The sequence below is a fragment of the Chrysochloris asiatica genome, unplaced genomic scaffold (genome assembly GCF_000296735.1).
Source record: "Chrysochloris asiatica unplaced genomic scaffold, ChrAsi1.0 scaffold00159, whole genome shotgun sequence".
NCBI lineage: Eukaryota > Metazoa > Chordata > Mammalia > Afrosoricida > Chrysochloridae > Chrysochloris > Chrysochloris asiatica.
The window spans coordinates 1373700-1390666 of record NW_006408677.1 but is presented as its reverse complement, the minus strand read 5'-3'; the positions used below and the strand labels follow the sequence as shown (position 1 = coordinate 1390666).

General features: G+C 37.3%; 1 protein-coding gene across 2 annotated transcripts in view; it reads left to right on the top strand.

Annotated features, from left to right (window-relative positions):
* Positions 1-16967, top strand: part of COL4A5 (collagen, type IV, alpha 5) — a 360371-nt gene that overhangs the window by 131627 nt on the left and 211777 nt on the right. For both annotated transcript variants that reach the window (XM_006871035.1, XM_006871036.1), the window contains exon 2: positions 12261-12320. In XM_006871035.1, coding sequence (XP_006871097.1) covers positions 12261-12320 — 60 coding nt within the window. The remainder of the gene's footprint in view (positions 1-12260; positions 12321-16967) is intronic.

Below are 16967 nucleotides of genomic sequence, written 5' to 3'. Positions count from 1 at the left end.
TGTCTTTGTTTGAAAGCTCATCTGAAACCTGTCCACCATGGGTGACCCTGCTGGTTATTTAAAATACCGGTGGCATAGCCCTCAGAATCACAGCAATTCAAACCACCACAGCATGACAGACAGACGAGTGGTGGTTGTGTGGTTGCTGTTAAATAGGAATCTCCTTGTGCTAGGGCCCTTCATTTTCATTGCTTTCAGTGAAATTGAAATGAATGGAATAGATGGAAAATATAGCATTTCATTCATCTTTTATATGCTGTTGTATATTTAGATTGTTTTTTTGATTTGGAGGCTGTTATGAAGGATACTGCTATGAACATTTGCAAACAATTTTTTTTGTATGAATACTTTTATTTATCTTGGCTATCTACCTAGTAGTGAAATTGCTAAGTCAAATGGCAACTCTGTGTTTAATATTTTTGAAGAACTGACAAACTCTTTCCCAAAGTGATTGCATAACTTCACATTTCCACCAGCACTTGACAAGGGCTTCAATTTCACCACATCCTTGCCAGCACTTGTTAATACCTGTTTTCTTTTTGTCATGCTACTGTGTGTGAAGTGCTTTCTTCTTGTGGTTTTGATTTGCATTTCTCTGATGACTAAAGATGTTGAGCATTGGCCACTCAGATATCTTCTTTGATAAAATGCTTATTCAGATCCTTTGCCCATTTAAAAGTTGGCTTATATACATTTGATTTAGTTATAAGAGTGCTTCATAAATTTTGGTTTCATGTCTCTTATCAGATAAATGATTTGTAAATATTTTCTCCTATTCTGTATATTGTTTTTCACTTTCCTAGTAGTCTCACTTGAAGCATAATGCTTTAATTTTATTTATTTATTTCTTTTGTCATCGGTGTTTTCGGTATCTTATCAAGGCTTTGACTAACCAAAGATTTAAAGGGCTTACTCATATATTTTATTCTAATAGTTTTATACTTTCAGATGTTGCATTTAATCGCTATGGATTTTGAGTCAGTTTTTGAGTATGGACTTCTTAGAGGAAGAGGTCCAAGTTTAATCATTTTCATGGGGATAACTATTTCTCCCATCACTAAGAGACTGTTCTTTCTCCGTTGAGTGATCTTGGCATATTTGTCAAATTTCAGTTGATCATATATTGTTGTTAAGTGCCATATATGTAAGGTTTTGTATCTGGACTTGATATTTTATGCCAGCACCATACAATCTTTAAGTGGTGCTGTAGGATAAGCACTGGACTGCTAACCACAAGGTCAGCACTTCAAACCCACCAGCCACTCCTTGGAAACCCTAGATGGAGTCATTACGATCAAGAAACGACTTTACACAACAAAAACAACTGTACATTTGAACTAAGCTTTGGAATCAGAAAGTGTAAGTTCTTCAAAAAAAACATATCAAAATTCATCTTGAAATACAAAACTGTCTCTGATAGGAGAATATCCATATTCCTGCAAGGAAGACCAGTTAATACCGCTGCTATTCATATTTACGCACCAACCACTAAAGCCAGTGATCATGAAACTGACGAATTCTGCCAACTTCTTCAGTCTGAAATTGATCAAATGTTGTCCATAGTTTATCATGATCTACAGAGTCAAAAGCCTTTGTGTAGTCAACAAATCACAGGAAAACATCTTTTTGGTATTCTCTGCTTTCTGCCAAGATTTATCTGATGTCAGCAATGATAGCCCTTGTTCCGTGTCCCCTTCTGAACCCAACTTGAACCTCTGGAAGTCCCTGTCAATGTACTGTTGTAGCTGTTTGTGAATTTAGCAAAATTTTACTTGTGTGTGACATTAATGATACTGTCTGATAATGTCTGCATTCTCTTGCGTCACCTGTCTTTGGAATGGGTACAAATACGGATCTCTTTCAATCATTTGGGGTTTTTTTTTTCATGTAATTATAGTGTCCATTGAAATGATCACATGATTTTTTTTATTCTAAAGATATGTTGAATTGCACTAACTGATATTTGAATGTTGATAAACCTTTCATCCCTGAGATGAATTCCTCTAAGTCATGGTATATAATGATTTTCTTGTTGCTTATTTGGTTTGCTAGCAAATTTAGAGGAATATTGTGTCCATACCAAGCCCTCAGATAGTATTGGGTTATTAACCACATGGTCAGCAGTTCATATCCACCAGCTGCTCTGAGGTACAAACATGAAACTTTCTGCTCTTATTAGTATTTATAGCCTTGGAAACTCTATACTGGCCACTATGAGTTATAACCGACTTGATGGCACACCACCATCACCATTTGAAAATACAAGATCTAGTTTTGAGTGTTTTTTTCTTGTGGCATCCCTGTATAAGTTGTCTGTTAGAAATGATTCCTCCTCTTGTGTTTTTCTGGACAGATTGGTAAATCTACTTCCTTCTTTCTAATCTAGATGGCTTCTATTTTACTTTCTTGACTAATTGTCCTTGATAGAACTTTAATACAATGCTGAATAGAAGTGACAGCGCAAACATCCTTGTTATGTTCTGATCTTTTAGGAGAAAGTCAGTCTTTAACAATGAAGTATGATGTTAGCTTGAGATTTTTTGTAGCTGCCCTTTGTCAGGTTGAGGAAGATTCCTGCTATTCTTGATGATGTTAGTTGCTGTTGATACAGTTCTGATTCAGTAGAGACACAGGGTCTCTGAGGCTGTAAATCTTTGTGGGAGGACAAAGCCTCATCTTTCTCCCATGGACTGACTGGTGGGTTTTGAACTAATGACCTTGTGATTAGTCCAATGTTTAGTCCAATGTTTACCCTACAGCACCATTTCTGAATTTAGTTCTTTGAGTCTTCTGGTTGTTTTTTGGTTGTTTTTTTTTTTGGTGTGTGTGTGTGTGAATCCATTAATGGTTTGTCATCTTTGTTGATCTTTTAAATAGCTACCTTTAGTTTCATTGATTTTCTTTATTTAAAAATTTTTCATTTCATTAATTTCCTCTGAAATTTTGTTATTTTCTTTCTCTGCTTGCTTTAGGTTTAGTTTGCTCTCTTCTCCCAATTTTTAAGGTGAAAGGTTAGGCTATTGATTAGGGGTTTTTTTGTTTGTTTTTTCTTGTGAGGGAGAGAATCCACACAATCATCTGTTTTGTGGCATGGCATTTACTTTTTGGAACATATATGCAATTTTTCTTTTATAATTTACCAAATTCCAAATTTGTCTGATTGTTTTCTTCTGCTGTGTCAATTTACACTTAATATAATTGCTGATATATTTGTTTTGCTTTTCCTGCCTTCGCTAAGATATCTCTTCTCTCTGTTTCTTTCTTGTCTCCTTTTGGATTTATTTTTTCTCACTCCATTAGTTTGGAGTTACATTTATCTTCTTTTTAAGGCTTACCCTAGAAATTATAATTTGTATACCTTTCAAGGTTAAAAGTAACCAATACTCATACCTGTTTTCATCCACTCATCATCTCCTGTCCTGTCCATCTATGCTTTTATTTTAATTCTATATTTTTTGGCCCTACAGCTATTTTATAATTATTTTTTATACTTGGTATTTAAGACATGTGCAAATATACTTTTGTAAAAAAATAAATTAAATCTGATATATATTTTCTTTCACATAAAGTAGAAAGAAATCAAAAGACTTTCATTTCATTTTGTGAGGTACTCTAGGGTGGTACAGAGTGCTGGTATAGCTCTGTAGGATAAACACTGGACTGCAAACCAAAAGCTCCACAGTTCAAACCCACCAGCGACTCCTTGGAATCCCTATACAGGGTCTCCTGTATAGGGTTGTGTGTTGGAACCAGCTTGACGGCACTTACCAACAACACCATTGGGGGGCACAAATGGTTAAGCACTCCACTGCCAACTTCAAGACTGGTCATTCAGACATACCCAGAAGTACCACAGAAGGTCTGATGGTCTGCTTTTTTTTTTTTTTTTTTTAAGGTTTTATTGTGAATTATGTGATAGTTTACATGGGAGAGCATTAGGTTTACATTCATCCTATCGTATATCATTTCATTGCCATGGTTGCAATCCCCTCCATGCATCATCAACAAACCAAAGGGTATACCCAGCACACAGCCCGTCTTTGCCTCCATCTCTGGCGTCACTGCTTCTCTGGGTAGGGTCCCGCTCTCCGCTCTTCTCCCTTGATGGTCCCAGGGACCTCCGCTCCTAGACTGCGAAGTCAATCACTCCCCTCCTTTTGCTAGAAAACGTCCACCTTTACATTTCCAACCCTTACAATCAGTCCTGATAACAATTATTCACTATTGTATCACAAGAGACTGATAGTCTGCTTTTGTGTTGCAGCCAAGAAAACCCTATAGAATAGTTTTATTCACTCCAGGTCAGAGTCAGTTTGATGGCAATCAGCAACAACAATAGTTGGGGTACACTGGTTTCCATTTCAGTTTGTCTTAAAGTACCTCTATTTTTACCTTATTTAGAAAGCTATTTTCACTGTTTAAAATTATACTCTGGCAGTCTTCCTTAGTATATTAAAGATCTCATTCCACAGTCTTCTGGCTCCCAGTGGTGCTTCTCACAAGGAACCTATAAGTTGCCATTCTTTTGAAGGCAATCTGTCTTTTCTTTCTTTGTGTTTAAGGTCTTGTCTTTACTTCTGTGTTCTGCAGCTATACTGTATTGTTGATGTGGCTTGGGATTTTGTTTTTCCTGCATTGGCTTTTGTTGTCTTCTTGAATCACAGATATGCTCAATTATTTCTTGAACAGTCTGCATTATTATTTAACTATTGCCGCTACACCATTGCCTTTATCTTTGCAAATCCCAGTGACATGTTTATTAGACTCGCTAACTCTTTCTTCTAAGGAGTTCTGGTAGCGTAGTGGTTACGAGTCAGACTGTTAACCACAAGATCAGCAGTTCGAAACTGGCAGCCATTCTGCAGGAGAAAGATGAGGCTTTGTGCTCCTGTAAAGATTTACAGTTTCTGAAACCCTAGGCAGGATTGCTATAAATTGGAACTGACTCTAAAGCACACTACCACCACGACCACCAATAAATCTTTCTTCTATGTTTCTCAATTGCTCTTTCATATTTTCTTATGTTTTATGTGTATAATTCCTTTTAACTTCACTAAATTTCTCTTCAAGTCTGTTGTGAAACCCATTCATTGAGTTTCACATCTCAATTATTATAATTTTTATTTGTAGAATTTATCTTTTATTTCAATAAAGTCATATCACTTTTTGTTATTTTTACATCTTTTAAAATACCTTTGCTAATCATAAAGTTTTTTGTTGTTAAGTGCTGTTGAATTGGTTCTGACCCATAGTCACTTGCCTAGGGTTTCCAAGAAGTGGCTGGTGGATTTGAGCCACCAACTTTGCACTTGGCAATCCATTGCACTTGGCAATCCATTGCTTTGCACTTGGCAATCCAGCACACCAGAACCTATTATCTATTGTGTGTTTAATCATTCTAATATAAGAATTCACATGTGAATTTATGTGTATGGGTTTTTTTTTAATATTATAAGCAAAATATGATATAACTCTGTCCTCAGGCTTAACTGAGATACTGTCCTTCTATAAATGAAAATTAATTATTTGAGATAATGCAAAGCAACAATGGACGATATATTATATAACTTTCTTGCTTATTGTATTCTGTTGCTTGTATGCTTAATAATTTTAATCAGTTCATCTCATTTTTCTCCAAAAAATATTTATTGAAATTCTTTGAAGTTCATTATGCAGATATGTTCTTGTAGATAAGATTTCTTTGTGTTTTGCCAGCCCTTTAGATGGAACTAGTCTGAGTCCACTCTAAACAAATACACAGTTTGAAGTTAGCTGACCACCCAGATCATGTTAATTTGGACTACAAATCCATATGAGGACCAGCTTGTAGTTAAAATTACTCAGTTATCTTTTTCTTGTACATCTTTACTGAGAGCCAACGTGTCTTTCTTTCATTTCTTTGGGGATAAGATTGTGGGGTAGGTTTGTAGTTGGTACATCCTTACACTGAAGAAGTTGTAAAACAAAAACCTCAAATTCTTCACATTTGTCAAATGCTATCAGGGCAGAAATAGTTGCAGTGGTTAGTTTACTGTTTGTTTTTCTACATTTTAGTCTGATAAATCTTTATTATTGTGCTTCAGTTTGAAGGTTCTAAGAAGACGTTCTTACATTTTTGAAGCAGTTTTAGATTTTTTTATGTAGCTATATTGTTGTTGTTGTCAATGCCGTTGAGTCGATTGCGACCCATAGCGACCCTGTATAGGGTTTCCGAGGAGTAGCTGGTGAGCTTGAACCACTGACCTTTCAGTTCAAACGGCCTTGCAGTCTGGCGCATTAACCCACAGCGCCACACCAGGACTCCGTTGTTATTGTTAAGTGCCGTCGAGTAGATTCCGACCCATAGCGACCCTGTACAGGGTTTCCGAGGGTGTAAATCTTTACGGGAGTGGAAAGCCTTATCTTTCTCCCGCGGAGCAGCTAGTAGTTTCGAACTGCTGACCTTAAGGTTCGCAGCCCGATTCGTAACCACTACGCTACCAGAGCTCCTTTACAGGACTCCATTACAGGCACATTAATAAATTATTATTTTGTTTCTCTGTGCCCTTATCTTGGAACGCTTCACTCAGAATCACTTAGAGGTGCTGATGTGGGGCTGTAAGATAAGCACTGGACTGCTAACCAAAAGGTTGGTGGTCAAAACCATTATTTCTTGAAAACCCTATGCAGGGTAGCTGTGAGTAAGAACCAACTCAATGGCATTTAACAACAACAGAGATACTTTTACAATTAGCAGATTCAGGTATCCAACTATAAGGTTTACTGAAACAGCATCTCTAGAATGGGGACCTGGTGTCTGCATTTTTGTGAAGTTCTTTTAGCAATTGTAGTTCATACAGAGTTTGTTTGTATTTGTACTTTTTAAGTCTTATATTTTGTAAGTGGGAATCTTGATGTGGTATTTTGGGTTAATGCATTGGACTGCAAAGTTGGTTTGAACTGCAAGATTGGGAGTTCAAGCTCACTAGCCAATCCTCAGAAACCCTATATAGGGTCACTCTGAGTCAGAACTGACTCAACGGGACTTAAACAATCATGGCAATTTTGTTAAGTTTGAATTGTATGAGCTTGAGGCCTAAATTAATTTTTTCCCTTAGTTTTCCTAGCGCCACATGTTGCACAATCCATTCTTTTCACATCTGCAGAGTGAGAGCTGGATGGTGAGTGCCAGTGAAATGGCTCCTTTGGAGCCTCCCATATAAATATGCCTCAACTGCCCCATTTTTGGTTGTTGTGCCTTTTGGAGCCAGAAGTTATGAATGTGCAAGCCAGGAGACAGCCCAATTATCACAACTGGTGTAGAGTGAGTTCCCACATCGTAGCTACATGTAGATGTCTCACTTCATACTCACCTTCATCCTGCATGGGTATTTTGAGTCCAGGGAGAAAACAGGCTTAGTGAGGTTTGGAAGTGTATTCAAAGCTATAGTGCAGGTTGTAGATAATGGGGCCCAGGTTCACAGTCTGCACTTGCTGACTGACAGGCACTGAAACGAAGCAGGCTCCCACCTAATTCACAGCTTTGGATCCTCCTTGTTCTCTTGACTGTGCATGTGTACTGAGGAGTCCTAGCTCCAGGGACTTGGTCACCTAAGGTGTGACGTAGGATGCAGGTATGCAGGCCTTGGTAAGAAGTTAGGGCCTTTTCCTGTGAAGACGCAAAGAGGTGAGCTCTTTGGACAAGTCCCAGCGTCCCCACTCAGCCGCTCAGTCAAGGTCACCTGATTGTGTGTCAGGGTCTTTTCAAATGGATGTATTTTACTGTATGTATATTGTAACATAGCGGATTTGATTTTTTAAAGAAATAAAATGAAGTAACACTGAAAAAAAAAAAACAAAACACATCTACTTGACATTATACTAAATGTGTGTGTATATGTGGGGGTGTATAGATCTGTTTCTGGCCTTTCTGTTTTGCTTCATTGAACTGCCTGTTCTTTCATCAATACTATTTATTTTCTAATTACTGTAGCTTTATAATATGTTCTGTGTTATCATTTAAAACCTTCTTCATTTTTTATTTTAGTATTTTCTTCTGGAATAATAATAATAATTAAAAAATACTGACTGGCTTGGGTTTAAAAAAAAAAAAAAAAGGTCCAAAAAGAGAGAAACCATAAAAAATTTAAATGAAGTTAAATTTAAATTTTAAAAATTGTATAGTTACCTGGGGCCTACAGTGGGAGGAATGGAGAGTTATTGCTTTAAGGGGCCCTGAGTTTCTGTTCCATGAAAAACTTTTGGAATAAACAGTGATGATGGTTGTGCACTGGCATCCTGGTGTGGCACTGTGGGTTAATGAGCTGGACCACAAGGTTGGTGGTTCAAGCTCACCAGCTACTCATCAGAAACCCTGTTCAAGGTTGCTATGGGTCAGAACCAACTTGATGGAACTTAACAACATGTCATTGAGTTCTGGTGTGGTGCTGTAGGATAAGCACTGGACCACATGGTCAGTTTGAACTTCAAGGTTGGTGTTTCAGACTTACCAGCTGCTCCTTGGAACCCTATACAGGGTCCTTATGAGTCACAACTGATTTGAGGGCACTTAATAACAATAACAACAAGTCATTGAAGGTTTTCAATAGAAGAAAATGATAAAGTAATGTTTTCTTTTTTCAATTAATGTTTAAATTAAAAACTAAAGTTGCCATTTTTAAGCATATAATTCAGTTCTACTCACCATGGTATAGAACGATGTTGTTGTTAAGTGCTGTTGAGTCTGTTCCAAGCCATAGCGACCCTGTATAGGGTTTCCAAGGAGTGGCTGGTGAACTTGACCCACCTGCATTGTGGTTCAGACTGACTTTGCAGCACAGCGCATTAATCCACAGTGCCACACCAGGGCTCCCAATGATTTGTTGTTGGTGTTGTTGTTAAGTGCTGTCGAGTAGATTCCGACCCATAGTGACCCTATATAGTTAGCCTCTATTAAATAGTCTTTTCTCGGGTTTTGAAAAGATTGTTTTAGTTTTACTTTCTGTGTACCTTTTGCATGTAGTCTGAGGCATCCTTTTGGACTGAGCTATTTAATGTTCATTTTAACTTCACACCTAATTTTGTGTTTAGTCATAATGGTTGGCATGGCCAGTTTTCTTCTAAATACCTTTCTGTTCATCCTTCAAAATTGAGCAACTGGTACTCGCCTTCATTACAGAGCCTTTACTGATGTTTCCAGTTTCAAGGGAGTGCTCTTTTGATAACCATCATTAAGTATACCACTCATTTTTTCATTTGATGCATTCTACAGAATCACAGTTTGAAAGCTGGAAGTGGCTTAAAATACTTTATGTCAGTCATTTTACAAAAGAGAAAACTGAGCTCTAGAGTTTAAGATTGACTTGTCCAAGGTCTCCTAATGATTTAGTTACTGATATATTGGTTGTATTTCAGAGCTCTTTACATTCCCATTGTCTGCCATATCACGCTTCCATTTTGGTTAAATTTTCTTGAGTTTTGTGCCCCCTTCACCCTTTATTTATTTATTTTTAATTAGATGGGAAGTGACTTAAAGGCAGCACCCATGTCTAACACAAGTTTTGTACAATTCATAAACCTAATGTTGTGCTTTGTGTTTATTGGTCACCTTCTCAGTATTAATAGATAATGGTTTAAAAACACACACACACACACACACACACATCAAGTCCCATTACCAAAACCCAATCTCACTTCTGTGGAGCAGATTCAAATTGGGACTATTCCTTGTGGGCTTTCCTCTTTTTAACTGTATGGAAAGTGGCATCTAGTGGTTGGTGAGTATATTACAGTTGCCTCAGTTTTTGCTGTTTGTAACCCAGGAGTATCAGAGTCATTCTCACAATTCAAGTGTAATACATAGAATATACATTTTCTATTGGAATTCAAACACGTTTGCCATTAATCCCAAAATGTTTTACTTAGTGAGTTCTCAATGTAATTACAAAAGAGGTACAAAAAGTGGAAATGACTAATGTTTATTATGTAAAATAACTTCAAAATGACGAAAGATGAATATAGGTAATTAGAAATATTAGGAGTGGAGTAAAGAGACATTTTTATCTGATTCAAACATACTGAGGTTGGAGTATTGTTGGATAGTGAGTAGTCAAAAATAGAGTAATGAAGAAAAGCTACATACCCTATTGTCCACTGCTACTTTGCATTATTCTGAGATACTAAATTTCTGTTTATAGCAGGAGGATCTCTCAATGAAGACTGGGGAAAGAGAGTTAGGCCAGATTTTGTTTATAATAGTAAAAACCCACATACCATATATTCACTTATCCGTGTATTGCAGACATACTTAATGAAGACATTTGTATTATCAATACTCCTGACCTCTCATTAATACATGTAATTGAGTATTGACAATATGTACAATCCAACTTAGTGAATATGAGCATTGACAATTAGTATCTTCTAATTTAGTATCTTCTACAATTTTTAAATCTGTGATTTGGAATCTAGAATGTATGCATACACAAAACAATGCTATATATTTGCAATTAATCTTTACTTTTATAACACTGCAATGTAATTATTTGTGCATGGGTTTATCCTTTGCATTAGAGAGCTGTAATGTACTGTTTTGTTAGTGTTTCTACCTGCACCTAACATAGTAGGAGATCAATACGTATTTGTGGAAGTAGCTTTCTGGCCTTGAAAACACTTCATGCATGTTTGGTGAATGAGTTATTCTGACTAAGCCTGCGTAGCTGGTGAGATAGTTGATTCATGGTACTCAATTCAGAGAATGTATAAGATGCAATGGCTGTGAAACAGACTTTAATTTGAAGTGTCAGGAACATATCTTTTTGCGGAGCAGTCTCTGGCAGTGTGAGTGCGAGATTCTCCCACCATAAAACCATTGGTGTTTATCCTTGTAACTAGGAAAAGGTGCTCCAGCCTAAGATTGACTTCTAATTGCAGCTGACTGGGATAGGGGCTCTGACTAGAAAAACCTGAGGTCAGTCTTTTAATAAGAATTAGAAAAGGTACTCTAGCAGTGAGTGAGGAAAAGCCAAACATGGAATGCTGCTAAAGTAACTATAAAGCCAAAGATCTTCAAGGCTGAGTATTGATGAATATTATTTGATATATATTCATATCACACAAAGATTTTACTTCTTCAGTCTATATATTTGATCAAATACCAGTTTTTTTGTATATATCTGCAGAGCTATCCACATATGCTAGAATAGTTACTTTGTGTTTTTCTAAGCATTTCTGCTTTGTGCCTAAGAAAAAGCTATTTCTAGATGGCTGAAATCAATGTACTGTCTTCTTATTCGTTGTAGGTTCTTTCCTGAAAAAGTGAACTTTCCCCAACTTCAGGACCACAATTCTTAATGTGAGGGAGTGAATTTGTTAGTAATAGCTATTGAGAGTGTAGTGCTGTAGGATCAGCTCTGGACTGCAAACTACAAACTTAGTGGTTCAAACCCACCAGCTGCTCCTCGGAAACCCTGTGTAGGATCACTGTGAGTTGGAATGACTTGACGGCACTTAACAACAGGTTGTGGGAACAGTATCTGTGATAAAACCTTGGGCTCTTAGATCCTGAGCTACTAGTGATGCAGGAGTGGCAGCAAAGAAAAGAAAGGTGGCAAAAGATCACATCATTTATTTTATCCTCATGGTTGCAGGTGAATGCAGATAAGCAAGCACTTGAAGTGGCAGCCATTCTTGGCAGTAGCTAGTTGCCAACTTCATGGCTAGAATATATTGAGAGATCATTTCTTATGGGTGATGTTAGAAAAAAAAGAGTTTCCAAGTGGTTGGCCGAGTGGCAAATCACATGATAGAGAAGTTTTATACATTTCTTATTTGTTTGAAATAACCCCCCCTTTTTTAAAAAAAAGTAAGAAATAACATTAATTTACTTTAGTAAGCTTACAAATTCCATATCCTATAAAACTTTCAACTGTAGTATCTTGTCAATGAAGATTAGGGTTAGGAAGGAAAATAAAATGAAACTCTTCAAATTCACAGACTGTATTTTGCAGATTTAAATATTGTAAACCCTTTTTTAAAAAGCTTATTTTTCATTTTAAAATGATCAGTTTGCATTTCTTCTTTTTGAAAAGTTCAAACAGAAATGTATTCAATGAAATGTGAAAACTTCCCTAGAGGTAACCCTCATTTGCTATGTGTACTTTCCAATGTTTTTCTAGTATCTGTTTTGTAAAGTTGAATTGTCAAATTCAGTTGAGTTGAAAGTCAGGTTTGGTTTTCAGTTCGTATTTAATGATTTCTTCTCTTCTTTGTCTTCCTTCTAGGCTTGCTACGGATGTCCCCCAGTATCAAAGTGTTACTGTACTAACGTTAAAGGGGAAAAGGTAAGACCTGAGATGGGGCTTTGCAAGCTTAGTAAAATCACCAAAACACTGTTGTTAATGCATTTGTAGATCTATGCATATACATATATGGAATCCTGGTGTTATGTTGTGGGTTAATGCACTGGACTGAAAGGTGTCGTTTGAACCGCAAGGCCAGCGATTCAAACTCCCCATCTGCTCCTCAGAAACCCTATACAGGCTTGCTGTGAGTCGGAACTGACTTGATGGCACTTAACAAAATGTATGTATATATTTGTATTATGAATTAAGTGAAGGATTACAGAGCAGATCATCAGTTTCATGTTCAACAATTCATACACACTTTAGTTCATCTCATTGATTGGAATCACCTCAATATAACTTCAGTTAGCCCACTTCCTCTGTGTGTTACTTCTTTCCATTCCTCCCTTCCCACCCCTTCTGAATTTTTACACAGTACTTTTGCCTCTACATGTAAGTAAATATAATACAGTCTGTTAGTCTGCTTCTTTTAGACAGTGAAGATTTAAACTTTTTCAGGGTCACTAAATGTTTTCTGTACAGGCCATACAGTCAATATTGTAGACTTTGTAGACCATGTAAGGTCTCTGTCATATATTATTTAGTTCTTTTGAACTCTTAAGAATATATATATATATATATATATATATATATATATGGAGCTCTGGTAGCATAGTGGTTACGAATCGGGCTGTGAGCCGCAAGGTCAGCAGTTCGAAACTACCAGCTGTTCTGCGGGAGAAAGATGAGGCTTTCTGCTCCCATAAAGATTTACAGCCTCGGAAACCCTGTACAGGGTCGCTATGCGTCGGAACCGACTCCACGGCATATAACAACAACAACAACAACATATATATATTCTAACCATTTAAGAATTTTTAGAATTTCTTCTGCTAAATGCAGTCAGAGACCTATTTGGCCTAAGAAATGTAGATTTCCAACTCCTGATAGGTCTTGTTGACATTAGTGATGAATCTGATTTTCTCTCACCCTTTTCACAGCAAAGTCTCCTATTTGTACAATCAAACTTACTGGCATGATGTCGATTCTGATTCATAGTAATCCTATAGGATACAGTAGAACTGCCTCACAGGGTTCCCCAGGTTGTAATCTTTCCAGAAGCAGACTGCCACATCATTCTCCAGTGGAGTGGCTGGTGGGTTCAAACCACTTAACCACTACACATAACCAAGCACTGAACCACGAAAACCCCAGGGCTCCATCTCTCATTGTAAATGTTATAATTACCAAGTCAGAACTTCCTTACTGCCATCTAGTCGATGATGATATACATTGACCCTGTATAGGGTTTCTGAGGTTGTAAAAGTTTACATGAGCAAACAGCCTCATCTTTCTCCTGCAGAGCAGATTATGGATTTGAACTGCTAACCTTGCAGTTAGCAGTCCAGTGCTTATTGTACAGTGCCACACTAGAGCCATGATTGCAAAATAGGTGATGCTTAAATAGTGTATACCTAACCATTATGCATCAGTGACTGTAAAAATGTATGGCGCCAAACCATCGCCCCCCACAGCACCCTCTACTCAACTGGGCTTGAGAATTCATTGCAATGACCACACAACTCAGAGGTAATACTCACAGTTATGAGCTTTATTGGGGAAGTTAACCAGTTACAATTCAGGGTCAGTAATGCTCAGGGCACAGTTGTTTCAGTCAGGACACCTTTTCCTCAGCCATGCCCACAGGCAGGCTTCTCGCTGCCTGGCTAATGTTAGCAACTTCTTTGAGGGCTGCTGATAAATGCTCACAGGATACTATTACTCTACCATAAGCCTCAGCCTGAAGACACCCGGCTCTAGCTTCCCTAATGAAGTACCTGGAGGGGCCCGCACCCTACAAGCAAGTTTCCTGTTCAAAGTAACTCAATGTTACTTGCTCTATGGACTGAGAAGGCTACGGCTTTATTTAGTGCCCTGGCTCTTGATACTGCGGCGGCTGCTGCTGTTTCTCTGTCACTCTTCCAGTGTCATAGCTTTCCGTCCCTGGTTCAAGGATGTTCTTGGAGTCCAACTGACACATTCCGAAACTCCTGGCTTTCCATTTTTGATGGTAGTGTGATACCCCTCCTACTTCTAAAATGACTCCTTTTAAACCCCTGTTAGAGTTCCAAGTTTTTATAATCACCGTTAATTCTGTTAACAGCCATGACTGAATCATATCATCCTATCAGCATCTTCTTCCATCTTTTCTTCCAGACTTATTAGGGCAAAAATGTTGTTTGGTGGGATTTGCAAAAGGCTATGAATAAAAATGCCATATGAAGTAATTCACTACACTGTGGTGATTAACATTGAACTTAGAAAATTACAATGGGTTTGTCACTTGTGACTTAAAAGAGAGTTGCACTAGGAGCAAAGAGATCATGCTCTTTGCATCTCAATAAATGTGTTTGAATGAATGAATGAGTGTTACTGATTATATTCCTAAGTATTCCATTTAGAGATACGGTGTTCTTAGATTTCTACATGACCCAAAACTCACTGCCATCCTGTCAATTCTGACTCATAATGACCCTATATAGGATTTATGATACTTTAAATCTTTATTGGATCAAATAGCTTCATCTTTTTCCCTCAGAGTGGCTGGCAATTTTGAACCACTGACCTTTCAGTTAGCGGCCACACCTAACCCACACACTTTGTAGATGGTGATGAGTTAATGCATGTGTATTGTAATCCTGAAACTTACCACTAAAACACTTACGTAAAAATGATATAGAAAAAAATCCAATGTAGAAATTTACATGTAATACTAGGAGTCATGGTGTGGCACTATGGGTTAATGCACTGGACTGCAAAGTCGGTTTGAACTGCAACATTTGGTAGTTCAAACTCACCATATGCTCCTTGGAAACCCTATACAGGGTCGCTATGGGCTGGAACTGACTTGACGGCACTTAACAACATCAACAGCTAGGAATTCGATGAAAAGGAGAAATAGAGTAAGAGACAGAAATAGAGCAAAGAGCAAAACTGTCAAGTTAAATTCAATTTTATCTATAACAATATTAGATGTTGTTGTTGTTAAGTGCCATCTAGTCGGTTCCAACCCATAGCGACCCTGTACAGGGTTTCCGAGGCTGTAAATCTTTCCGGGAGCAGAACGCCTCATCTTTCTCCCGCAGCGCGGCTGGTAGTTTCGAACTGCTGGCTTTAAGTGAATATATATTAGATGTAAGGAATATTAAAACTCCAATAAAAAATACAGGAATTCTTAAAATGAATTTATAGGCAAGACTCAGCCATATGTTTCTAACATAAGAAATACACTTCAAATCTGAAAATAGAGATAGGTTGAAAGTAAAAAGTCATAAAAGTATGTACTATGGAAACAGTAAGCATAAGAAAATTGCAGTGATGGTATTGTTATCAGATAAATTAATCTGCAAGACAATGAGCATTACCAGAGACAAGTATGAAATATTACAATGACCAAAGGGTCAATTCATTAGAAATTCAAAACAATCCTAAATGTGTATGTTCACAGAAATAAAAGCTTCAAAATACATGAAGCCAAAGCTGACAAATGAAAAAATAAAGCCGCATAATTGTAGATTCAAACACTCCTCCCTTAATCATTGATAGAATAATTAGAGAAAATACATATTAAAGGCATACATGAACTTTTTTCAAGAGCAGATAGAATGTTAACCAAGATAAAACATATAATCAGCCATAAAATGAGATGCAGTAAATATCCGAAGATTGAAAACATCAGTGTATACACTCTGACCTCAGGTCGAGTAAAATCATTAGCAATTAAGATATATTGAAAATCCTCAAGTATTTGCAAATTAGAAAACATCTTTCTAAATAACTGATAGACCAAGTATGGGGAACCTTTTTTTCCTGTCAAAGTTTTTAACACCATTTGCAGACTATACAGAATTGTCAACTTAAAAATTAGCCTGCTTTATTTGGTCAAACATTTAATGAACTCACTCCTGATGTGATGGCTAGAACTGCTGTTGCCTTGGCAGGCCAGACCAAATGAGTTTGTGGGCCCACAGGCTGAATGTACACACCTGTGATAGAGACAAAGAACGAAATCTCAAGGAAAATTTAACAAATATTTAAAATCACATAATTCTGAATATGCAACATCTCATAAAGTATAGAACTATAACAGGGCTTAGTGGGAAATTAGTAGATTAAATGCTTGTGGTAGAAAATAAGAAAGATTTATTTAACATGTCTGTTAATAGTTTTTCACTCCAGAAGCTAGAAAAGGACACGATAATTAAATTCAAAGTAAGAGGAATAATATATATAAAAGAAATGTAAACCTAGAAAACGCATAACTAAACTTGGTACTTTTGAATTACTAATAAAATGAATAAAAACCTAGCATTACTGATAGGAAGTGTGATGGCTAGATAGGATAAGCACTGGACTGTAAACCAAAGTTCAGTGATTTCAGCCCATCAGTTGCTCCAAAGGAGAAAGATGAGGCTTTCTACTCCTGCAAATATTTACAGCCTCGAAAACCCTTTACAACAAGCGTGGGTAACCTCTGGCCCGCGGGCCCTATGTTGTTGTTGTCAGGTGCCATCGAGTCGAAACCGACTCATAGTGACCCCATGCACAGCAGAACGAAACAATGTCCGATCCTGGGCCAACCTCACT